Source organism: Pseudophryne corroboree, chromosome 7 (assembly GCF_028390025.1).
Source record: "Pseudophryne corroboree isolate aPseCor3 chromosome 7, aPseCor3.hap2, whole genome shotgun sequence".
Taxonomy (NCBI): Eukaryota; Metazoa; Chordata; class Amphibia; order Anura; family Myobatrachidae; genus Pseudophryne; species Pseudophryne corroboree.
The window spans coordinates 177,971,190-177,998,176 of NC_086450.1; the positions used below are offsets into that span (position 1 = coordinate 177,971,190).

General features: G+C 43.5%; 1 protein-coding gene across 4 annotated transcripts in view; it reads left to right on the plus strand.

Moving 5' to 3' along the window:
- OBSL1 (obscurin like cytoskeletal adaptor 1) overlaps positions 1-26,987 on the plus strand; it is a 246,191-nt gene that overhangs the window by 98,568 nt on the left and 120,636 nt on the right. For all 4 annotated transcript variants that reach the window (XM_063933802.1, XM_063933805.1, XM_063933804.1 and 1 more), the window contains 6 exons: positions 2,326-2,598; positions 6,939-7,211; positions 7,685-7,957; positions 11,081-11,353; positions 12,381-12,653; positions 17,793-18,065. In XM_063933802.1, coding sequence (XP_063789872.1) covers positions 2,326-2,598; positions 6,939-7,211; positions 7,685-7,957; positions 11,081-11,353; positions 12,381-12,653; positions 17,793-18,065 — 1,638 coding nt within the window. The remainder of the gene's footprint in view (positions 1-2,325; positions 2,599-6,938; positions 7,212-7,684; positions 7,958-11,080; positions 11,354-12,380; positions 12,654-17,792; positions 18,066-26,987) is intronic.

Here is a 26,987-nt window from a genome sequence, read left to right on the forward strand (position 1 = left end):
CACCGGAGCACGCATCGTTAATGACATTGAGTGTACACACTACACGAGATTGTAAAAGATTTAGCTCAGATTGGCCCTTCTGAGCGAGATCTTTTACTTTCTCGTCTAGAGTGTATGGGCCTTTAGTTGTGTATTCCAGCCCTGACGCCTTCACAAAAACGCTAAAAATCGTGAGCTCTATACACAGATGAAATTGCGTGTAACTCTGATTCAGGCCATTGACTAATCCCCACAGTGCCATAATCACGTGTGATCTGACTGGAGTTCTGAATAGGTCTGATGCTACCACCCATTGCTTAAAGTGGTCCTGGAGAGGTGATGGAACTCATTTCCCCCGCAACCTACTCCCTTCTCATTAGGTGGAGTCAGGGCTTATGGTAGGGTGTTCGGCGCCCCCCCTGTAAATGTCAAATTTGTGCCCTAACCCCCATACAGTCTAAAGGAATAGTGCACAAAAAAGGGGTGTGGTATCATAAGGAAGGGGCAGCATGGCCACACAATATAGTACCCCCAATTCTAATTACGCCACACAGTAGCACAATCTTATTGTCAATACACTGCCCTTAATGGCCCTATTTCAGATTACACCAGAGTAGTACCCCTTACTCACGTTATGCTTCACATTATGCTACCCAGTAGTGCTCCTTATACACAATGCCCACAGTAGCAGTGCCCCTTATACACAATGCCCACAGTAGCAGTGCCCCCACAGTAGCATTGCCCCTTATACACATGCTAAGGTAGCAGTACCGCTTATACACATAATAAATGCCCCTCCGTACACACACACACACATGCTGCATGCCCCCCACACACACTGCCATACACTCACACAGAGAGTGCACCACACACACACACACACACACACACACACACACTGAGTGCCACACACACTGCCATACACACACACAGTGCCATACACACACACAGAAAGCCCCCCCCCCCCTCACACACACACACACACACACACACACACACTTGTATACACTAATACTGAGTGCCTGACACACACACATAGTGCTTGCACTGCCTGGCTGCTCTGGAGACTGGAGCCCACTCCACTCCAGTACACAACTCTGCATAGTGACTCACATTAAACATCCGCTGGGGTCCCAATGCTCCTCTTTGTGCAGCAGGACCCAGTAGAGATAGGCGCATGATGACGTCACTACACCGTCTTACTCCCACTGCCATTGGGGGGGCGGGCTCCATTCTTCACTATAGCGGCGCAGGCACACAGTGTGACAGTCAATTGGAAGCTGGCAGGGCTCATTCATAATCAGGCAGCAGCAGCTGACTGTACTTAGTTGTGGACGGCGTCATTATAGCCTGCCCATTACAGATATACAGCATCTATATATATTAAAGGCTAACACTACACCCTCAGCATGACAGAGCACCGGCTACCAGCAGCAGGAATTCCAGAAACCCGGCAGCTCCTGTGTGAGTAGCGACCGCTCTCCCTATAATCCGGCCCTGGTGTCTGTCTGTTTGACAGGCTTTTAACTAGTGGGCTCACCCACTCTGACCTTATAGCTCTTTTACATTCCCAACCGTCCTCTTCGCTCTGCTAATGCACACAGTCTCTCCTGCCAACTGATTGCCTCCTCCCACTCCTACCTACAAGATTTTACACATGCTGCTCCCTATCTCTGGAATTCTTTACCTCTCTCTATCTGACTCTTCACTTCTCTACAAAACTTCAAACGGGCTCTCAAGACCCACTTCTTCACCAAACCCAGCCAACTCTCCTCCTAACCCTCTTGTATATGCTCACTGTCTACCGCGGTCTGTGAGCCCTTCACCTTTTAGATTGTAAGTTCACAAGAGCAGGGACTTCTTTCCTCATGGCCTTTACTTTTCTTACATACACTATCTTATACTCCATACTCCCTTTGATGGCACCTGACCCCTGGTTTTCTATACCTGTCCTATATTGTCTTGAATTATAAGTGCTGTTTTCTTGTTTGCTCATTTGATTATGTACTGTGTAATGGGCGCTGCGGATCCCTTGTGGCGCCATATAAATAAAGGATAATAATAATAGTGCTTAGATAATGTTGTGCATTACTAATTCAAAGATGATTTGTATGGATTTTATTTATTATTTCTTTTGTAAAACTCAAACATACATATTGTCTTGTAGAATAAAAGTTAGGCTTTAGCTATGAAGTATTTCTTGTGACTAGTCTGGTTTCAACCAATGCCAATCATTTAACTGTGGAGTCTGTCATTATGTGGACTTCAGAATGTAAGACAACAGTATTTCTTTATTTGAGTATTAGCATTTATTATAATTTTATAATGTTATCTGTCTCCTTATAGAGCCCCCGGTTAAGATTATAAAGGCAAGTGATGAAGTGGAACACGGGTTTCTGAGTGGGGAGCACCTAGAGCTCAGTTGTGAGGTATCCAGAGAGAATGCAAATGTCCGTTGGTACAAGGATGGCGAAGAGTTACAAGAAAGTGAGAATATCATACTGGAAGCAGATGGTTGTTACCGCCGGTTGGTAATCCAGTCAGTGCAGGCAGCGGACTCCGGTGAATTTGTTTGTGATGCTATCGATGACTCTGTCTTCTACAATGTGTTGGTGAAAGGTCAGTATTTTCTCGTAGGTGTGGAGCTCTGATCCCCTGGGCACCTTTAGATCTTTCATCCCATTCCTGCCAGGAGGCAATAGCCATCATAATCCAAAGACATTGTAGGAATGGGATGCAGTCAATTTACCTACAATCAAAATCCCCACAACCATTGACTGACGGTCAAAATCCCGACAAGGTCAAAATCCTGACATTTTAAATATCGACATGGTCAAAATACTGACATTTAAAATGTCGATAGGTCAAAAAGTCAACATGATTTTATCATTGAAACTGACTTGTTCATACTTTACCATCCCAGTGGACCTGAATGGGGAATGTAATAGTGACCAAAGCATGGCGAGCGCAGCGAGCCATGTGAAGGGTTGCGGTACACTTATACAGTGTCCATGTCAACCTGTGTCGACATACACACCAAAAATATGGAAAACTTGTGTCGACTTTTTGACCTGTTGACATTTTAAATGTCGGGATTGCGACCGTTTCGGGATTTTGACCGTCGGTCAATTGATGTCGGGATTTTGACTGTAGGTATTTCATACTTAACCCGTAGGAACATGTGGCCCATCAAAATGTTAATTACATAATTTTTTGAGCCACTACTCCCTGGGTCTCTATTGTTAATTATTATTATTATTACATTTTATTTATAAGGCGCCACATGTGTTTCGCAGCGCCGTACAAAGGACAGTACAGGGGACAAAACATTGCATTACAGTAAATAAATAACAGAAATAGAGTACAGGTAACAGAGCACCACACATTCTCAAGACATAATACAGCTAAGATGTAAGTATTGAGGGAGTGATCATCGTACTACTAGAGGCTGGTGGCCATAGATGGAGATGAGCCTTTACTAGCAGGATAAAGATGGTCGTTGAGTAGGGGAGAGCTGTGAGTGAAATGTGTTGAGACGAGGGCTTAGATAACAAGAGGAAAGAGGGCCCTGCTCTGAAGAGCTAACAATCTATTGGGGAGGGGCGACAGACAGATGACAAGAGGTGCAGGCAAGTGGGAGGTAGCCTGATGGCAGTATGCAAGCAAAGCTGAGATGTTCACGGCATGAGGCAGGGGGGTGGAGGCGCGGCTTAAGCACTGGGTTATGCATCGGGAGGGTATGCTTTGATGAATAGGTGGGTTTTTAGTGCCCGTTTGAAGCTTTGCAAGGTTGGGGAGAGTCTAATGGAGCGGGGGAGTGCGTTCCACTGAAGGGGTGCAGCACGGGCAAAATCCTGAACTCGTGCATGGGAAGCAGTGACCAGGGCGGTGGAGAGGCGACGGTCATTAGTCGACCGTAGGGGGCGGGAGGGAGTATGAAGGGAAAGGAGGTTGGAGATGTAGGGAGCAGTGGAATTAGAGATGGCCTTGTATGTGAGGGTGAGGAGTTTGAAGAGGATTCTGTAGGGGAATGGGAGCCAGTGTAGATTTTGTTGAAGGGGAGTGGCAGATGTGGTGCGGCGGGAGAGGAAGATAAGCCTAGCTGCGGAGTTCAGGACAGATTGGAGGGGAGCAAGATGGGAGCAAGCGAGGCCAGTGAGGAGGACATTGCAGTAGTCAAGTCGTGAGATGACCAGTGAGTGGATGATGAGTTTAGTTGCACTCTGGGAGAGATATGGCCTGATACGAGCAATGTTGCGTAGCTGGAAACGACAGGATTGTGCCAGAGCTTGGATGTGGGGTGCAAAGGAGAGGGAGGAGTCAAGAGTGACGCCCAGGCAGCGGAGTTGGGGAACGGAGGAGATGGTGGTGTTGTCAACAATGATGGAGATATTGGTCGGGGGTGTTGCTCTGGATGGGGGGAAGATGATGAGTTCCGTTTTGTCCATGTTGAGCTTTAGAGAGCGTTCAGACATCCAGGAGGAGATTGCAGAGAGGCAGCTGGAAACCTGAGAGAGGACAGAGGGGGACAGATCAGGAGATGAGAGGTAGAGTTGGGTGTCATCAGCATAGAGGTGGTATTGAAGGCCAAATGAGTTAATGAGTGCACCCAGGGAAGAGGTATACAGGGAGAACAGAAGGGGTCCAAGGACAGAACCCTGAGGGACACCAACAGGAAGGATGGAAGGGTGTGAGGTGGTGCTTGAGGCAGACACAGAGAAGGAACGGTTAGTGAGGTAAGAAGAAAACCAGTCAAGGACAGTGCTAGAGAGGCCAGCGTTTTGGAGTGTGCCGAGGAGGAGAGGATGATCTACGGTGTCAAAGGCAGCAGAGAGGTCCAGAAGGATGAGCAGAGAGAAGTGGCCCCTGGATTTAGCCGAAAGCAGGTCATTGGTGACTTTCACCAGGGCAGTCTCAGTTGAGTGGAGTGGGCGAAATCACAATATTTTGTGGAATATTAATGATCATCAACCTTTCCTGTGATTATGGTAGGCATGAAAGTATAATTTTAGGGGTTAATTTGTCTCATATGGGGCTAGTGTACAGTATAACAAAAGCTACACAGGACAGGATATTTTCTATAGACCCTGAATTTATAGGAACAGGGAATTTCACAGCGGATAAGACTTGGCCCACTTGGCCCATCTAGTCTGCCCTTTTTTAACCTTATTGTTAGCTCAAAAACTATTACATTCTTAGTGTTATGTAAGGATATCCTTATGTCTATGCCAAGCAAGTTTAAATTGCTCTACAATATTCGCCTCTACCACCTCTGATGGTAGGCTAGTCCACTTTTCCACTTCCACTGCGAAGTAATTTGTCCTTAAGTTTCCCCTGAACCTACCTCCCTCCAGTTTTAGTGCATGTCCTCATAGTCTAATACTTCTCTTCTTTTGAAGAATTTCTCCCTGTACTTGTTAAAATCCTTGATATATTTGAAAGTTTCTATTACCCCCCTTTCCCTTCTCTGCTCCAAACTATGCATGTTAAGATAATTTAGTCTTTCCAGGTAAGTTTTTTGTGATGTAGATGTAGGCCATGCACCATTTTAGTTGCCCTTCTTTGTACAGTCTCTAATGTATTAATATCCTTTTGAAGATATGGGGAGTAATTCAGAGTTGATCGCAGCAGCAAATTTGTTAGCAGTTGGGCAAAACCATGTGCACTGCAGGTGTGGCAGATATAACATTTGCAGAGAGAGTTAGATTTGGGTGGGTTATTTTGTTTCTGTGCAGGGTAAATACTGGCTGCTCTTTTTTTTACTCTGCAATCAATACCCCTTCTCCACTAGGTCCTTAAAACACAGGTAAATGCTCGTGGAGGCGCATTTACCTGTGTTTTTCCCTAGTGGAAAAGGGTCCCCCTGCAAATTCCCGGATCAAGTGATCCGGGAATCCTACCCGGGTAGCTTGTCGGGTTGAACACGTGTTCAACCCGGTAAGCTGTCTAGTGTGAACGGGAGCCGTGTCGAGGTGACACGGCTCCCGTTCACAGTGTATGGGAGGGCGGCGCTGGGAGACCATGTGATCTCCCAGCGTCGCCCCTGCCGTGTCACTAGCAGCGTCACCAACCCGGCAATATGCTGTCTGAAAGGGGGCTGTAGCACGGGTCGCAGTCGTGTCAGGCTCCCGGCTGCGGCCCGTGCTTGTAGTGGAAAAGGGGTATTAGATTTCAGTTTGAATACACCCCACCCAAATCTAACTCTCTCTGCACATGTTATATCTGCCACCTCTACCCCCCCCCCCTTCAGTGCACTTGGTTTTGCCCAACTGCTAACAAATTTGCTGCTGCGATCAACTCTGAATTAGGCCCATGGTCTCCAGAACAGGACACAGTATTCCAGATGAGGCCTTACCAATGACCTATACAGTGGCATTATTACTTCTTTCTGTTTGCTACTGATTCCCCTCACTGTGCAACCAAACATCTGACTTGCCTTTCTCATTGCCTTGTTACATTGCTTACCTTCCTTTAAGTTACCTGAAATACTGACTCCTAGATTCCTTTCCTACTCAGTAGTTTCCATTATATTGCCATTAATACTATATTTATCTGTTGGGTTTTTGAGACCCAAGTGCATGATTTTGCATTGTTTGTTAAGACTGCCAATCAGTCATATGCAAGGGTACATGTTTGAAATTATACTAACAATTTTTCACCAGCCAATCACAGCTTGAGCAGAATCTGTCTGACAGACCTTACTCCAAGTATGTGTCTTGTTCATACACTGTCCATGTCTGGCCTCATTTGCTGAAGTTTCCAAGTTTCAATCCAATGTTTTATGTGACAGATTTATGCACTGAAATGTCCTATGCATATAATCTCATTCTCTATGTTATCATTTTCATGCTGAGCATCAGTCAGAATTATGCAATGTTCTTATCTGTGTATTTCAAGACTGAAAACTGTCTGGAGAGGAATCTTGTGAAATCACATCATTAATTTTATTCTATATCCAGAGCCCCCGGTGAAGTTTATAAACACGAGTGATGACATGGAACACAAGTATGTGAGCGATGAGCCTGTGGTTCTGAGCTGCGAGCTCTCCAGGGAGAGCGGCCTGGTACGTTGGTACAAGGATGGAGTGGAGGTGGAGGAGAGTGAATACATCAAATTGGAGTCAGATGGGAAACATCGCAGGTTGATTATTACGTGTGCCAAGCCAGAGGACACTGGGGAGTATGTCTGCGATACTGGAGATGACTCTGTATTTTACAATGTAACGGTGACAGGTCAGTGATAACTGTTTGTTGATACCCAGTGCTATTATCTATGTTGTAGATATAAAGATAACTTTCATCAATATATAATATGTTAAAAGATAAATCCAAACATCCTTAATTTTAATTTTTTACTTTCCACGACAGTCACATTATTTTAGAATATTCAAATGAGAATTATCTATTCTCTATTTCTTCTGTCACAAACCCAGTTCTCGCTGGGATATACAAAATTCTGTATAGTTTGTTTATAAAGCTCTGTGGAAAAAATTAAGTCACTAAAGAAACAGTAAGCATTTGTATGTTATATAATTATAATATAGTATGTTATTGTATTTATAATATAATATATAATTACTGTGCAGTACCATTGAGCATCCTCTAGATGGTGCTATAAATTAATCCCTCCAATGGTAATATCACTGGGTGAAAAAAATGTTTCCTGAATTTATAAGAAAAAGAAAAAATTACTTCTGTATTCCCAGAGCCACCTGTGAAGATCATGAACCCAGATGATGACACAGATGAGAGGTGTTTTACTGGGAAAGAGCTGATCCTGAGCTGTGAGGTGTCTCGGGAGAACGCCCAGGTTCGCTGGTACAAAGATGGGGAGAGAGTGGAAGAGAATGAGAGAATCAGGATGGAGTCTGATGGAAGACATCGGAGACTAGTTATTCTTTCCACACAGACAGACGACTCTGGAGAGTTTGTATGTGATGCCGGAGACGATTCTATATTTTACAACGTGACGGTGACAGGTCAGCGAGTTTCCTGTATAAGTAGATGTAAACCACAACATAATAACAAAAAAGTCTTCTCGTGTAACTAATCTGGCTGTTACATGTGACAGAGAACTGAAAGCAGTGACCAAGAGGCCAGAAATGTAGGTGGTGCGGCTACTATGGGCACGGCAATACTTTGCCCTGCAAGATCCTCATTCAACACTCCAAAGAGCAAAGGGGAGGCCTACCCTGGAAAATAACATGGCATCACCAAGCCCCTACCAAAACTGGTTACTGTTCAAGTCACAGGTCCTCTCTTTTCATTAGCCAGCCACTAAGACACACACGTTTTTAATATCCAGTTTGGATTATTTTAAACATTATAGCATTCAGTCCAAGGCCTAAACAGTAAATCCCTCATCTGAAGATTTTTAATACAGCAAGCAGGATTTGACCTTTCTACAAATCCACAATATAGATGAATCCCTGCCTGTCTCTCTCAATTCCACTAATACAGCTTTGGCCTGCGTCCACTAATTACTGTACAAACCCAACAATTCTAAATGATTTATCGCTTTCATGGCGGTATTGCGACTTGTTCTTTTGCAAATTCCCAAACTGCTGTAATTGATGTGGTTGTTAGCGCCTTTCCATTCTGTCAGTGGCTCTTTTAACACATATATCACTATTTTTATGAACAGCTTTAAAAATAATAGAGAAGGGAAGACATAAAGAGAGAAAATGATCAGGAACATTGTAAAATATGATGTGAGTGATAAGTGGAACATTACAGAATCAGCACTGTGTCAAATGCAATTGTTTCTTATGACTGATTGGTTGATATTGAAGTTCCATAGAGTCATATTTAGTTTTATTTCTGCCCTAGCCTCCTTAATTTGGGAATTGGACATCTACATCATAGAGATTACCAGCCTACTGCTGCTGTTCCCTACCACCTCAGTGATCCCCCAAAAAAGTGGCTCTGGGTCCCTAAGATCGCTGCCCATTATACCAGAACTGTATAAAAAATACAAAACACACTATATTTTGCAATAATTCGTCACAACTGTATTGTAAAATAAAATCTCTTTTTGTTATTGACCCATAATAATCTACTGGAAGATGGTTCTGCCCATGTAAACCAATGTGAAATTCTTCTAGTTTTGTAATGCAGTGGGAGATGGAAGAAAAGCATAACTCACTGTGAGCATACACGTCTGAATGACTATGACCTGCAGTGGCTGAAAGTCAATCAACCATAATCATTCAACCATAAGCCTCTCAGCCAATAATAAGCTTTTTCCTGCACTAGCAGCCTGTGATTGGCTGACGACTAAGGCAATTCCAAGTGAATTCATATTAGTTATTCACTGACTGGCATTTGTAACATGGAGTTGTGTCAACTACTCTGTTTTTGTCTTACTTTTTTTACTCCAATTGGATTACAAAAATAGAAGGCTTTGCATTAGCTTATAAGATGTTTTTGTGGTGAACAAGCGTGGCAGTGTGTGTTTTATTCAGTTAAACCTTATTATAAAATATTTCTCTGTGTGGCACTATGTGTCCCAGAATGCACCATTAATAATCCTTAGTTCCATAGTTACTGGCAGTAGTTCTAGGCAAATACAGCTGGGGTCTCGTCTGCCGAGTCAGCACAAAATTGGATGCAATACATTTTAAGAACGTAGGGAGGTAATATACTGGAGAATGGGATCCGCTGGAAAATGTTGCCATGGGGCATTGTGATTAATATTCATACCCCTGATTGAATAGATCCCATTATGGGACTTACTGTATTTAGTAATGCGATTGCAACAGAAACTCATACGAAATATCTCCTGCCTATTTAAGCAAAGCCTAATGCAGGAGATGTGAGGTGTACTGTACCCTGCTTTAGGCAAACCAATACTGCAGACCAACTGGTCAAAATATGTGGGTCAAAAAATACCATGCTTTGAAAAAAACGTATCCCCGTTAAGTAATTCCATCTTCAGATAATATTAGTCACTTTAACCTATGGGGAGAGCATTGCCAGTTTGGGATCAACTGATCTCTCCCTGGCAACCTCTATGCTCCCCCCGTTTAAGTATTTTTACATATAAGTCACCAACTATTGCGTTGCATTGAACATGCACTTCATTGCATTATACTGCAATTGGGCTAGTAGTACTAATAATGTTTTCTGCTATTTAGATTTAAAATGAAAAATATCATATGTTTATCATTTAAAATTTAGCTGCAGATATTAATATACACATATATAAACACAATAGGTTAATAAACACAACACAACACTTCATCTCTTAGATGCTACCATCAACATAATTATTATGAACTATGGGCCCATAGGCTTAGAGAGGACCTGGACCCAGGTTAAAAAGTTGAATACCAATTCCCCAAATTTGCCTGTTAAGCAGTTGGGTCTGATTCATTGCCCAGCCTGAATTGTGTGACATTCCATTTTCAGTGAGAGGAGTGTGTCGTTGATGTTATAATGGCAAGAGGACACTGTAATGTGGCATAATTTGAACTGGAGGCCACTGTAATGTGTCGTAATCTGGTCTGCTCATTGTAATGTGGTGGGTACTATATTGTTACATAATAAGAACTGGGGCTCTATAATGTGGCACAACATGAAATGGAGGCACTATAGTATGGTATAATATGATCTGGGACACTGTAACGTGGCATAATTTGAACTGGAGGGCACTCTAATGTAGCACAGTATGAACAGGGGGCACTGTATGTCATAATGTGAATTGGGGATACTGTGTGGTATAATGTGTACTGGTAGCCTTACAATGTGACATCATGTAACTAAGGAACTCTGATAGTTCATAAAATATACTAGGGCACTATTAGGGTTTACAAAATGAACTAGGGCACTATTATGAGGCAGAAAATGAATAACTGCTGCGGAGAGGTGTCTCTCAAGAAGCATTGGGACAGGAGTCCCTTCAGTATATTGCTATGGGGCCCACAAAGTTCTGGTTACGCTCCTGCAGGGAGTCATTGCGGTTTGATGAGTTAGACCCTGATCAGGGCTAAAACCTATAGGGAAAGCTCCCACTCCACTCTGTTCTTCATGTAGCATAGAACTTGGAGGACATGTTTTGGGGGTATATAAGGAAGGCTCTTTTCTTATCTGTCTCATTCCAGACCCTCCTGTGAAGATAGTGAACACAAGTGATGATGTAGAGCACAAGTGTCTGAGTGGAGAACGGGTGGTGCTGAGCTGTGAAGTTTCGAGGGAGAATGCCCAAGTGTGCTGGTTCAAAGATGGTGTGGAGGTGGAAGAGAACAAGGATGTCATTTTGGAATTGGATGGAAAACATCGCAGGTTAATAATCCCAAATGCGCAAGTGCAGGATTCTGGCGAATTCTCCTGTGATGCCAGAGATGACTGTGTCTTCTTTAATGTTGTTGTAACAGGTCAGTGGCCCAAATGAATAAAAACTAAATCTACTTTCAGACGTACATATACATAACTGCTGCCTTTAATAAAAAATGCATATGAGTGTGGAGTTTCTATAGACATTTTTAATTTTTGGATTTTTGAGGGTTTACCTTTCATCTAAATGTATACAGTATAATCCATGTCTAGTTAAATAACCTTAAAAAATAATTGCCCAATTATGCTTAGTACATGATTTACACGGGTGTAGTATGGTATGCCGGCGGTCGGGCTCTCGGCGACCAGCATACCGGCGCCGGGAGCCCGACCGCCGGCATACCGACAGTGTGGCAAGCGCAAATGAGCCCCTTGAGGGCTCGCTGCGCTAGCCACGCTATTTTATTCTCCCTCCAGGGGGGTCGTGGACCCCCACAAGGGAAAATAAGTGTCGGTATGCCGGCTGTCGGGATTCCGGCGCCGGTATACTGTGCGCCGGGATCCCGACAGCCGGCATACTGAAGACCACCCAATTTACACTGTATACATAGGTTTGTACAGTTCATTTTGGCAGGCTAAGGGGTTAGTGTCTGCTACCCTTATAAAATAAAAAGGATTTTCTTGAGACATTATTAAATCCACTAATTTTAATTATGCCTGCCGTCTGTACTTTCCAAACCTGGCAACATCCAAAATAAAATGATTCAAATATGTCTTTTACCAATAGGGTAAATCCCAGACTGTTTGGTAAAAGGCTTATAATACTTGAGTTAGATTGTAACTTGTAAATAGACTGAGGGTCATGAGGAATAGACAGCAAGCAGTGGAACTGTAGTGAACATTGAGCTTTGCAAGTAGCCTCATTAACGCCATCATAGAAACAAGATAACAAGAATAATTTAATCCAGAGGATGACTCCATCCAAAGCTGAAAATGTTGTTACCCCAAGTAAGTAATATCATTTATGAATTTTACATTTTGGGTGGAGTTATGCTTTAATATTTACATTAATCCAGTACAAAGTGACTAGGGTTGGAGTCCGATAACTTTGTCCCAAACACTTTCCAGAACCCCCAGTAAAAATCGTGAACACCAACGATGACACAGAGATGACGTATCTGACTGGGGAAGAAGTAGAACTGAGCTGTGAAGTGTCCCGGGAGAATGCCCAGGTGCGCTGGTACAAGGATGGAGATGAGGTGGAGGACATTGAGAACATCAGATTGGAATCAGTTGGAAGACATCGTAGGCTTATTATTCCCTCTGCGCAGATTCAGGACTCAGGAGAGTTTGTCTGTGATGCTAAAGACGATTCTGTCTTTTACTATGTCAAAGTTATAGGTATGTTGTGAAGGGTTAAGCATTTCATCCTTGTTGTACAGCATGCCTGTCCTGTAGGTTATATGGTATAGAATGCTATAGGTGCTATTCTTATGACTTTTACGAATATTAGAGAAAGTTCTAAATTCGTAAAAAAAAGGGCTTATTGCCAGGTGTCCTACATGGATTACTATTAGCACCAGTTTACTAAACTATTCAGAAATGTTCCACAAAAGGTTTTATAGGACATTCTATAGGAAGAATTTAGGGTATATGAATTAATATTGCATTTTAAGGCTACATTTTTACTGAACCACAGCGAACCATCAGCAACTGCCTTTTATATGTCTAGTAAACATTAGACAAAGACATCAAAGAAAGCAAGTGTCTGATTGGTTACTTGGTTCAGTGTATATTATACACCTAAAGGGGATGCAAAATAAACCTACTGCTTCAGTTTTAGATCAGAATTTGCGGGGGGTGGGTGGGGGGGGGGGGGGTGGCGGTGTTATCTTCCTTGTCTTTGGACAAATACATTTTGTATGGTAAATGGATGAGAAATATACAAAAATGTGTAATGCGCTTGATGTATACATATTAAGATTTAGATTGTCAAAAAATGGATATACAGGTGTCTGCTTGTACCAAATTCAACACACATGGAACTTGCTAGTATATTTAAATAAAAACAAATTTATTAACACATACATTTAAAACCAATATATATGGAAGCTCAGGCACACTAATAGAACGTTCAAATTTCTTTGCCACTTTATAGTTGGAATTGAAACAGTGTAGCTTGTAAGCTGCCACACAGACCTGTCTGGTCTATTGAATCATTAAACAGATTGCAACAGTTACTACAGCCTTTAAAGAAACATTGTAGCTCCCGTCCTCTATGCTACAGGCCTGCTCAGCCTGCACACGCACAGATTGCTGTCTGTTGAATCCGCATTTAGCGGTCACTTTGGAACCAGCCTTGGAGCTTCCTTACCGGTACGCCAGGTTAGCAAACCTCTGGAGCGTCCGTATCCGCCCGCCAGGACAGTAACATCTGCACCGTGATAGTGCCGGCGGCGGACGTTGTGAAGATACTCCCGTGACTCCTGCGCTGCAAGACTGAACATTCCCGCAGGTCGGGTAATTATAACCAGCAGCACTTCCTCTGCACTGGGACGCCAGTAGCATAGAGGACGGGAGCTACAATGTTTCTTTAAAGGCTGTAGTAACTGTTGCAATCTGTTTAATGATTCAATAGACCAGACAGGTCTGTGTGGCAGCTTACAAGCTACACTGTTTCAATTCCAACTATAAAGTGGCAAAGAAATTTGAACGTTCTATTAGTGTGCCTGAGCTTCCATATATATTGGTTTTAAATGTATGTGTTAATAAATTTGTTTTTATTTAAATATACTAGCAAGTTCCATGTGTGTTGAATTTGGTACAAGCAGACACCTGTATATCCATTTTTTGACAATCTAAATCTTAATATTTATACATCAAGTGCATTACACATTTTTGTATATTTCTTGTTCTTTTTGTTTGGGGGAATTGGCTAACCCTCAGTGTTTGCAGCTGATGTATATATAATTAATTTATTTTTAATTATTTGCGTCAGGAGTTGGAGTGGTTAAACACTCTAAATAAGTAAATTTATGGTAAATGGATGGACTAACTATTTCTAATTAAAAGAGAATCTAATTTAAGGGTTTTCACAATGATTCAACTAACCAAAATCCAAATCCCAATTTCTTGAATTAAATGAATACATTTATTGTTTCATTATTGTAGTTAAAATGAAGAGAGTAACAAGTAAGAAGTAATAATTTTGCCCATTCCTGCTTAAATTCAATATACCAGTTATGATACACATGCAGATTGGTATTTGGCAGAGTATTATTAGAATAATTTATCATTGGACCGAATCCTGAAGTATAGAATTGGTATATCCCTACATCTATAGCTTTGAGATTTATTTTTGAAAATATAGCAAAAACAACCTCTGTCATGAAAGTTGCAAATGAAATAGTGTAGATAAATACATAAAGCCCTTTAGTGTAGACATTACACTGGCACATTCTACTATTGTTATCATCACAGCATTCTCCTACTGCATTGTCCTTATCATGCCACGCTCCTGCTATGTTGTCATCACTATGCCACTCTCCTCAGGCATTGCCATCATCATGTCTCTATCCTCCAGCCTTTCCCTCATCACACCACTCTCCACCAGCATTACCATCATCATGTCTCTATCCTCCAGCCTATTCATCATCACATCACTCTCCACCAGCATTACCAGCATTATTTCTCTATCCTCCAGCCTATTCATCATCATCATCCTCATCACATCACTCTCCACCAGCATTACCATCATCATGTCTCTATCCTCCAGCCTTTTCCTCATCACATCACTCTCCACCAGCATTACCATCATCATGTCTCTATCCTCCAGCCTATTCATCGTCATCATCATCATCATCATCATCACATCACTCTCCACCAGCATTACCATCATCATGTCTCCATCCTCCAGCCTTTTCATCATCACACCACTCTCCACCAGCATTACCATCATCATGTCTCTATCCTCCAGCCTATTCATCATCATCACATCACTCTCCACCAGCATTATCATCACCATGCCTCTCTCATCCAGCATTGTCATCACACCACTCTCCTCCCTTGTTCTCTTCATCTTACCCCTCTCCTCAAGCATTGTCAACATCCCACTACTCTAATTATAGTATGTGTCTACACAAAACAACATGCTGTAGATGTTATAGAGCATCAACACTCTTCTCATTCTCCTACTCTACTGCCTCTCCTCTTAATCTTATACCCTCACAAATCCGTAAAGCTCTGTCTCCTGGGCATATCCCAACCATAAGTAAAATCTGTGCACTCTCTCTCTCTCTCTCTCCCTCTCTTTCTATCTTTTTACTGGTATCTTCCCTTCACTGTCCAAGCATGCAGTGATTACTCTCATTCTGAAAAAACACAATTCTGACCCAAACTCTCTTTCTAACTACTGTCCCATGTCTTAACCCTTCCTAGCAACTTGGGAGACTTGCATACACTAGCCTCACACACTTTCTTAATTCACAAACTTACTGCACCCACTTCAGTCAGGCTTTCGTTCCCTACACTCACCAGAGACAGCACTGACTAAAGTAGTGAATTATCTTGTCATTGCTAAGTCTAAAGGCCATTTTTCTTATTCTTCTAGATCTCTCTGCTGCTTTTGACACTGTTGACCACTCGCTTTTCTTACAAACACAACAATCCCTAGGTTTTCAGGACATAGCCCTTTCTTGGTTATTATCCTACCTCTCTTATCGCTTTGTTAGTGTTCGCTTCTCTGAATCCACCTCCTCTTCGCTACCATTATTAGTTGGATTCTGCAAGGCTCAGTCTTAGGTCCTCTGCTTTCCTCAATCTACACCACATCTCTTGGCAAACTAATCAGCTGTTTTGGATATCTGTATCATATGTACTCTGATGATACTTAGATCCTCACCAGATTTGTCACCATCTGTATTGGTCCGTGTTACTGAATGCATGACTGCCGTTTCATCTTGGATGTCATCTCGCCACCTCAAACTTAATATTTCCAAAGCAGAATTAATTATATTTTCACCGGCCAATTGTAGTTACCAACCTGATATCTCTATCACTGTTGATAACTTGACAATCAACCTTACCCCACAAGATCGCTGCCTAGGTGTCATCTTGACTCTGAACTGACCTTTGTTCCCCATATTCAATCTGTCTCTAAATCATAATTTATTTATATATATATATATATATATATATATATAAAATCCAAAATATGACCGTATCTTACACAACACACTAAAAAAACTGTAATCCATCCACTTATTACCTCCTGCATGATTATTGCAATTGTCTCCTTTGGTCTTACCAAAAACAGACTCGCACCACTGCAATCCATTTTGAATGCAGTTACGAGGCTGATCTTTCTCGCTAAATGTTCATTGTCTGCTGATCCGCTCTTTCAGTCCCTGCCTTGACTACCTGTATTCTACAGTATTCAATAGAAAATACTGTTACTTACATATAAGGCTATTAACCAAACCACACCAACATACATCTCTTCGCTTATCTCAAAATATCTCCCAACCCGAAGCTCTCCCCTCTGGAAAAGATCTGCGTCTCTCATCAACACTCATTACTCACTCCCATTCATGATTCTAGAACTTTCTTTGGGTCACACCAACTCTGTGAAATACACTCCTATGCACAATAAGACTCTCCTCTAGTCTCCAAACCTTCAAGCGTTCCCTGAAAAGTCATCTCTTCAGTTAAGCTTATCCAATTCCGGAACTGCCCACATAACATTTATAACATTCCTATCTCATTACAGCCCAGATTTATCAAGAGTTGGAGACTGATAAATTGCACAGTGATAAAGTACCAACCAGATCCTGTATTTGAAAAATGACAGTTAATGAGCTGATTGGCTGGTACTTTATTACTGTGCAATTTATCACTCTCCAAGGCTTGATAAATCTGGGCCTTCATCTCCTCTGTACAGTCCTCTGACACCCCCCTGACCCCTGGCCAACATTGTTGTGTGATTATGTCATATAGCCCACCAAGAACCTTTGCAGTCTGGCTGGATCATTAAGCAATAGATAGCACAGGATGTAGTTGGCATGCTGACGTATGGGATGCAGGCGGTTAGGAAACCGCCGACAGAATCCCGACACCTGTCAGAATGCTGATGCCAGAATCCCGACAGCCAGAATCCTGCATGTAAGTATACTGGGGAGGGTTAGGGTTAGGGTGCATGGGGAGGCTTAGGGTTAAGATACGTAGGGGAGGGTTAGGGTTTGGCTGCGGGAAGGTAGGGTTAGAGTTAGGGGGGGGTTAGGATTAGGGTTAATTTATTTATACGCCCCTATCGGGATTACCCAACCCAATAGCAGTGTATCAGTGCCTAATTTCCTATAGATTGTAAGCTTGCGAGCAGGGCCTTCCTACCTCTGTCTGTTTGTTGCTACTCAGTTTTGCTTAATCACTGTTGTTTCCAATTGTAAAGCGCAATGGAATATAACGGAATATGCTGCGGTATATAAGAAATTGTTATATACTATTTAAATCTGAAAATTTCCTCTTATTTTATTATTTCTTTAGAGCCACCAGTAAAATTTGTTAAAACCATTGAAGACACAGAGCTGGAATGTGTGAGCGGGGAACCTGTGGAGCTCAGTTGTGAGGTTTCCAGGGATAATGCCCACGTGCGGTGGTACCGGGATGGCGTGGAGGTAGAGCAGAGTGAAAACATCAGACTGGAGTCAGATGGGCGATACCGCAGGCTGGTTATCCAGACTGCACAGCCGCAAGATTCAGGAGAGTTCGTCTGCGATGCCGGAGATGATGCTGTGTTTTATAGTGTGCTGGTGACAGGTTAGTGTAATTGTGTGTTCAGGCAAGAAACCAGAAGCCATTTTATTTTTCCTCATAAGACACCATCTCATAATGGGTTTGGATTGAAAAAACGGCGTTGGGGATGCTGGCAATCAGAGTAGCAACTGCAGCATCCCGATGTTGAGAATTCTGACAGAGGGAAGGTAATACCCCTTTCACATCGCACAAATAACCCGGTATCGACACGGTATATTGCCGTGTCGAAACGGGTCAGTGTGCGATGTGAAAGCGCCTTTGCCGAATTAGCGGGTCTCCTGACCCGGTAATTCAACCCGGTTAAAAAGAAGGGTTATTACCGGGTTGAATACCGGGTTAGGTGTAGTGTGAATGGGAGCCGTTTCGATGCGACACAGCTCCCATTCACAGCACAGGGAGAGGCGGCGCAGGAGATGAGCTTATCTCCCAGCGCCGCCTCCACCCCTGCCCCTGCTGCTGCTGCGCCCCCCGCTGCTATGACAACCGACCCGATATATTGCCGGGTCGGAAAGCCAGCAGGGGAGAGCAAATGCCGGATCCCACCCGGTAAGGACACGTTTCTCTTATCGGGTAGGATCCGGCGTTTGCGATCTGAAAGCAGCATAAGTATACTTACTTCCCCCCCAATTTTCTTATCCACAGCTGTGATCACTATCATTTCTGTTACTGTCCTTTTTCTGTACCATTCCTGTACCATTCCTATTATTTAATCTCTTTAATTCTGTGTGTCTGCCATGTGATGCTATATTTTTCATCATCACACCTCTCCCTTAATGTTATCACTCAATTCTCCACTCTCTCCCAGTACTTTCATCCTCATCATCATCCTCATGCTACGCGCATCCATGTTGACATCATCACTGTCTACCCATATTGTCATCACTAGGCCACTCTTATCCTTAGAGACGTATTAATGCATGGGGGGACAGCGTCATGAACCTGACTGTATTTCTCATGTTTGGTGACTTACCAATACCATCTGTCCTGGATACTGCATCTTTTCTGCTCATTGGGATAAGCAGCTTGCCAGTGCCATGAGTTCCCTGAGTTCTGAGTTCTCTGCCTGGAAGGTGAGAGTTAACAAGGTACACCTGTGTTGATTGACCTTCTGTGTGAATACTGAATTCAGCAAGTCTCTCTATGCTGTGCCTACACAGCAATCATTGTTGTCATTATGGACAAAACAAAGGGGTTCATTCCGACCCGATCGCACGCTGCACCTCTTCGCAGCCGTGTGATCGGGTCGAAAATGCACATGCGCAGCGGCCGCAATGCGCAGGCGTGTCGTTGCCCAGTGACAGCCATCGCTGGGCAACTACGCCGCGAACGAAGAAAGTGGTCGCAGCGGAGACCGCAAGAAGATTGACAGGAGGAAGGCGTTCCGGGGCGTCAACTGACTGTTTTCTGGGAGTGGTGCAGCGAACGCAGGCATGTCCAGGCGTTTGGAGGGCGGATGTCTGACGTCAATTCTGGGATCTTCATCGCTGGATCAATCACGCAGGGTAAGTAACTCTTATTCTGGTCTACTTCTACACAAAACTTTTTTTGCATAGCAGGACTGCACAAGCTTTCGCAGCCTTGCTATGCAAAAAAGCCCTCCCCCATAGGCGGAGTCTAGTTGATCGCACGGGCAGCAAAAAGTTTCTACGTGCAATCAACTCGGAATGACCCCCAAAGTGAGAACATGTGGCGCTGCTATAAACCAAAACACCTCTTACATAATAAAGAGAAATGCTCACACATCAACACCAATGGTTACACGATGTAATCCTTTTGTTAAATGGGATCACCTCCCACAATTTTTCTAAAATTTAAAACAGAAAACAATAGTGCAACAGCAGGTGATAAATGGCCTTTATAGATCCTTTTATTGGTTCCACTCACATAGATGCATAAATAACGTGCATATCATCCTAACAGATTGTGGTTCCACACTTCAAAATGCTTCACTGGAGACCCTGAAACTTAGAAAAACAAATATATGGTGCAGTACTGTCTTATATAAAAACAGGATTTTAATGAACAATTGCACTCACATGGAAAACATTAATAAAAGCATATATCACCAAATATTTGTCGCTCCCAACTGGATATCCCGCTATTCAAGAGTCCCTGTAACCTGCTGTTGCCCGATGTTATAGATGGCAAGGTGTCTTCCCTCAGTCCCGGGTATTGTGGTTAGATCACCTCAGCGGCTGATGTTCACAGGGTCTCCGTATGTCTGATCCAGCAGTAGAAGTTCCTTTTGCTCAAATGCGTTTTCTGTCACACTAAAACAGATGCTTCTGAGGAAGGTCAGTGTGAGCGAAAACGCATTTGAGCAAAAGGGACTTCTACCACTGACATACGGAGACCCTGTGAACATCAGCCGCTGAGGTGATCTAACCACAATACCCGGGACTGAGGGAAGACACCTTGCCATCTATAACATCAGGCAACAGCAGGTTACAGGGACTCTTGAATAGCGGGATATCAAGTTGGGAGCACCAAATATTTGGTGATATATGCTTCTATTGATGTTTTCCATGTGAGTGCAATTGTTCATTAAAATCCTGTTTTTATATAAGACAGTACTGCACCATATATTTGTTTTTCTAAGTTTCAGGTTCTCCAGTGAAGCATTTTGAAGTGTGGAACCACAATCTGTTAGGATGATATGCACGTTATTTATGCATCTATGTGAGTGGAACCAATAAAAGGATCTATAAAGGCCATTTATCACCTGCTGTTGCACTATTGTTTTCTGTTTTAAATTTTAGAAAAACTGTGGGAGGTGATCCCATTTAACAAAATGATTACATCGTGTAACCATTGGTGTTGATGTGTGAGCATTTCTCTTTTTTTGTAAGAGGTGTTTTGATTTATAGCAGCGCCACGTGTTCACTTTGTTTTGTCCATTGTTAAGTATTTAGAGTTGTGATGAAAGTTTTTTTGACAACACAGGCAGCTACTATAATTTGTGAGCGCGGTTTGGATTACTCTTTACTCTATTATTGTTGTCATTATATTATATGCCTCTCTGACTCCAGTGGTCATCAGATACATTCTCCACTGTGCTCAGCTCTCTGGTGTTTGGGCCCAAAAAGCCAGTATCCTTTGCTCATTTTAGGAGTTTAGGCTTCAGTGTTTTTTCGGCCTACTAGGCCTCACTCCACATCAGAGCCTAACCTGGAGTATTGACATGACAGGGTCAGATCACCTGACCATGAGCTATCCAATCCCGTGCCAGTGTGAGACTCCCTGAATCACCTGACCCTGTTCACCAATCACCAAGGACCAGGAAGTATAAATAGATAGACTTGTGTTACAGAAGCTGCCAGTTCCTTGAGTCACACAGCTCAGTGTGAGCTTAGTAGCTGAGCTCCCAAAGAAGTAACACTATTACCTTAGTTCCTTTAAAACTCTGCTCTTTTGCTACCCAGTCCGGATTACAGTTGTGTTACCAGTTATATCCAGTATCAGTATAATTTTAAAGACACAGCCGCAGTATTCTTCAGTCTCGTCTTAAAGACACAGCCGCAGTATTCGTCAGTCTCATCTTAGTCACAGTATTCTTCAGTCTCGTCTTAAAGACACAGTCACAGTATTCTTCAGCCTTGTCTTAACGTCACAGCCACAATCTTCAGTTCTTCTTCAGCCTTGTCTTAACGTCACAGTCATTGTTCTTTATACAGAGTGCTACAGTATCGTTTTACAATTATTAACTCCATTCTTCAGTCATTGGGGTAACCTCAGCCTCTCTGAATTATCGTTACTCCATTAAATCTTACTTTTTGTACCTACTTCATCGTCCATAGTCTTCTTGAGCACTTCATCTCACTGATTCCCGCAGACCAGCCAATAATACACACAGTCCTCCAGTTACCTGCACGGACTTTACATACATGCTGGGTTCACAAAACTACAGTCATGACAGAGGGCACGTGTGGAGCCCCCCTCATCCGTGCAGGGGCATCTAGCAAAGTAATCCATATAAAAATTTGTGCTTATTAATTTACTGCATAGCGCATATTACCTTACCCAAAAAAACTTAATCTATAAAGAAGGAGGAGTAAGATATATTAGGGGAAGGTGGGACAGAGGGACTTAAAGGACCATAGGGGAAACTGAGGAGGATGAGACTGTGTAGTAAGTGGCTGGAGGGTAGGGGTATTGGGCAGGGCTCATGCAAAAGAGGAGCGACAGGAGAGGGTGTAATAGGATAGGGGAGAGAGGGGAGAGGATTGAGGGGCAAGATGTGAGGCCTTGTAAGATATACTGTATGCACACATGAGGCGAATTATAGAGAATGCAAGGTGGGCATGACCTGAGTTAGAGTGTAGAGAGGGGGGCTTCACCTGATGCTCCAAGCAACATGAAGGCAGTGTCACACCAAGCAGTCCTATACACAGTATTGCTTTGTAGGGAAGTGGGATCTTCTAAAGTACTAGTTATATCCCTCCATGACTTGGTCATGTTCACTCAACCTTGGAAAACCTATAATATTGTGCCATTTTATACTCTCCACTGAACAATGTCCTGTAGTGTTAAGTCAGAACAACATGTGTTTTTTCTGTTCTAACAATATCAGTGCAATAAGGTCAGAAAAGAACCTTACTCTCACTGTGGTAATAAGGTGCAGGTGCCTACTGTCCAGTTTTAACAGTGACAAGGTCCCATATGGCAAGCAGCAGGCTACTCACTTCTTCATCTTCAGTGCCGATGTCACTTCCATCATCACTGAAAATGCCAGACCTCCCTGAGATGTAGTGTTTGAGTACAGCAACCTGACCTGATCACTAAGATAGAGAGGGCACTAGACATGGGCTACACTGTTCCCTCCCTCTGAACAGAGCAAAGGAATCTCACTGTAATGAGTAATAAAAAAAGAGTTGTGCAACATTCCCCAGCCCTCCATACCCCTTTCCTGCTGATAAAATGCTTCATTCAAACCTGTATGTAATCCTCCAAGCTTAGATGTCTCACGCCTTTATAAAGACAATGGGGGATATTCAAATGTTTGAAAAGTCAGTTGAGTGTTTGTTTTTACCTGTCTATTAGAAAAAACAGACACCCAACTGACTTTTCAAACAATTGAATACCCCCCAATGTGTTTATTCTGCAGGTAGAGGGAGAGCCATTTCACTCTTTCTGTTCTATCTCTGGCCAACCCTTCCTCTGAATCTTTTCACCTTGCCTAGGACAATACTTTGCATCCTACCCAAGACCACAAGGAGTGGTCGCATATAAGACCATGGCTTGATAAATCTTCATTAATTACATCCCTGCAGGAAAATGCCTTTACCATCTACACAAGTTGATACTTGGTTCCCTCCAAGTTACACCGGATGTACCCTACCTCTTCCAACTTATGCTCTGATGCTATCGTAGCTCATATATGGTATGTTGCTACAATTGAGTATATCAAAAGCCTACTTTACAATTCCACACTCCCCGGTATTCGTTAGTTTAAGTAAACCTATCTTTTAACTATCTTTGGGCTCATGTTTGGCAGACCAGCACGGGCTTTCTTGTTTTCCCAATCTTTCCCCATCCTCTCCCTTCCCTTCTGCTCTCCCAGTTTTATTTCCCCCCATTTTGCCATAATCACACCTGTCTCATGCCATATTGCCATAATCACACCACTCTCCTGCCATATTGCTATAATCACACCATCCTCCTGCCATATTGCCATCATCACAGCATCCTCCTCCCAAATTACCATCATCACGCCATCCTTATGCCATATTGCCATCATCACACTACTCTCATGCCATATTGCCATCATCACACTACTCTCCTCTCATATTGCTATCATTACACTACTTTCCTCCCATATTGCCATCATCACACCATCCTCCTGCCTTATTGCCATCATCACACCAGTCTCCTGTCATGTTTCCATCATCACAGCATTGCCATCATCACACCATTCTTCTGACATATTGCCATCATCACACTACTTTCCTCCCATATTGCCATCATCACACCATCCTCCTGCCATATTGCCATCATCACATCATTGTCCACCCATATTTCCACCATCACACCCTACTCCTGCCATATTGCCATCATCACACCCTCCTCCTCCATGCTGCCATCATCATACTACTCTTCACCCATATTGCCATCATCACACCACTCTCCTCCCATATTGCCATCATCACATCACACCACTCTCCTCCCATATTGCCATCATCACATCACACCACTCTCCTCCCATATTGCCATCATCACATCACACCACTCTCCTCCCATATTTCCACCATCACACCTTCCTCCCATATTGCCATTATCACACCAGTCTACTCCCATATTGTTGTCTGTGTCACATTACTGCCCCAAAGAAGGGCACCATAAATGTATCTTTCACTGTTCTGGGTGTAGGGTGGGCAGGGCCGGCTCCAGGCCTACTAGTACCCTGAGTGAGAACATGTAAAAGCGCCCCCAAACCCCTGAGCTCCAGGAAAAGTGGGTGTGGCCTCTGGAAAAGTGGGCGTGGCCTCATAACGTCATATTATTAGACTATAAATAAATATATTTTCGCACCCCCTCTACGCACACAATTAGCAGCCTTACACATAACAGCCACAGTAGTGTTCCTTACACACAATGTATCCAGTTTAGTGTCAGATACACATAATGTCTCCAGTATAGTGCCAGATACACATAATGTGCAGTGCCAGACATATGCTCCCCAGCAGTGCCAGCTACACATGACATGCCCCGCAGCCGTGCCAGCTACACATGACATGCCCCGCAGCAGTGCCAGCTACACATGATAGTGTTCACTTTTTAGGGCAGGGTGTTGATCACAGGGAGGGCACATTTTTAAGTTAGGAGGGCAAAATGATGTACATACTGTAATGCTTGGTGCTCATCTACCTACATGCCAAAGCATGTACAGTGCGCGCCGAAGGCGCGCAGCAAAAATTTAGGGGCGTTGCTTCGTGGGGAAGGTGCGTGGCCACATAATAGTGGCAATTTGCATTATACCACACAGTAGTGCAGCTAATACACATTGCACCAGGTAGAACCTCCTAGACACTTTATGCCAGGCAGAGCACATTAGACACTTTGCGCCAGGCAGAGCACTGAGACACATTGCGCCAGGTAGAGCACTGAGACACATTGCGCCAGGTAGAGCACTGAGACACATTGCGCCAGGTAGAGCACTGAGACACATTGCCTAGCCACAGACGCCTAGCGGGAACACTACATGATATGCTCCACAGCCGTGCCAGCTACACATGACATGCACCCCAGCATTGCCAGCAACACATGACATGCCCCCCAGCAGTGCCAGATACATAAATGGTCACAAAGTGCCAGATATGTCCCCACAGTTCCAGATACATAAATGCCCCTACAGTGCCAGATACATAAATGCCCCCACAGTGCCAGATACAAAAATGCCCCCACAGTGCAGATATGACCCCACAGTGCAGGTATGCCCCCACAGTGCAAGATAAATGTCCCCACAGTGCCAGATAAATGCCCCCACAGTGCAGATATGCCCCCACAGTGCCAGATAAATGTCCCCACAGTGCCAGATAAATGCCCCCACAGTGCCAGATACATAAAGGCCCCCACATTGCAGATATGCCCCACAGTGCCAGATACATAAATGCTCCCACAGTGCAGATATTCCCCCACAGTGCAGTTATGCCCCCACAGTGCCAGATAAATGTTCCCACAGTGCCAGATAAATGCCCCCACAGTGCCAGATACATAAATGCCCCCACAGTGCAGATATGCCCCCACAGTGCCAGATACAAAAATGACCCCACAGTGCAGATATGACCCCACAGTGCAAGATAAATGTCCCCACAGTGCAAGATAAATGCCCCCACAGTGCAGATATGCCCCCACAGTGCCAGATACATAAATGCCCCCACAGTGCAGATATTCCCCCACAGTGCAGATATGCCCCCACAGTGCCAGATACAAAAATGCCCCCACAGTGCAGATATTCCCCACAGTGCCAGATACAAAAATGCCCCCACAGTGCAAATATGACCCCACACAGTGCCATCCATAAATGCCCCTCACAATACCTGCGGCGCTGGGAGGGGAAGAAGTGCTGCAGTCTGAGGGCGTGGGCGGGCTCCAAAGCGGTTGCGTGTGCTATGCGCGCTGCCGGCGTCTGACGTCAGACACCGGCGCCACACAGCGTGCACTGGCACACAAGAAGAGTTTAAGGCCGGGTAATGCTGCACAGGGCCGGCTCCAGGTTCGAATATGGCGGTGTCTATTAAGGGTGACGCCCCGCGCGGCCGCTCTATTCGAACATGCTTAGAGCCAGCCCTGAGGGTGGGCATCCTATGGCCCCCTTGGCACATTCCACACCCTGCACCAATTATACATTAGACTCAGTCAGTAGAAGAGATGCCAGAATAATTGTTGTTTAAAAATACATTTTAGGCTGCGTCACTTAAAGCTGCTTTACATCATGATTTAGAAACACCAGATCACGTATTGGATAAAACAGAATAATTTATATAGTAAAAAAGATATATACAGTATAATGTCTCTTTTAACTGTATTATTGTGAGTGGAAACTTCTACTCAGCTGTGCAAAATACAGCAAGGTCTTTGTAGAAATAATTTACTGTTGTTTTAGGTAAAAAATAATAATGAAAAATTACCCATGATTCCATCAAATCGCAGACATGTTCTTCTTTATAACTGTACCGATAGGACAATAGAAACCACAAGTTAATTGAATGCTCTGTGTAGTTTGTGTGACCTGCGTGGGAGAAAGGCATGTTAGTTTTCAGCTGTTGTCATAGTAACCTGATATATGGCATCTGTGAGAGGGGCTTAGTGAATAAGAAGATTGTTCCATACACTGTGCAGGTGGTGAGGAGATAATGAAAATCCTTTAACTTTTTTAATTTACTCTTTGTTTTCTAAATTGTGACCAGTAAGTCATTGTTTTGGGCC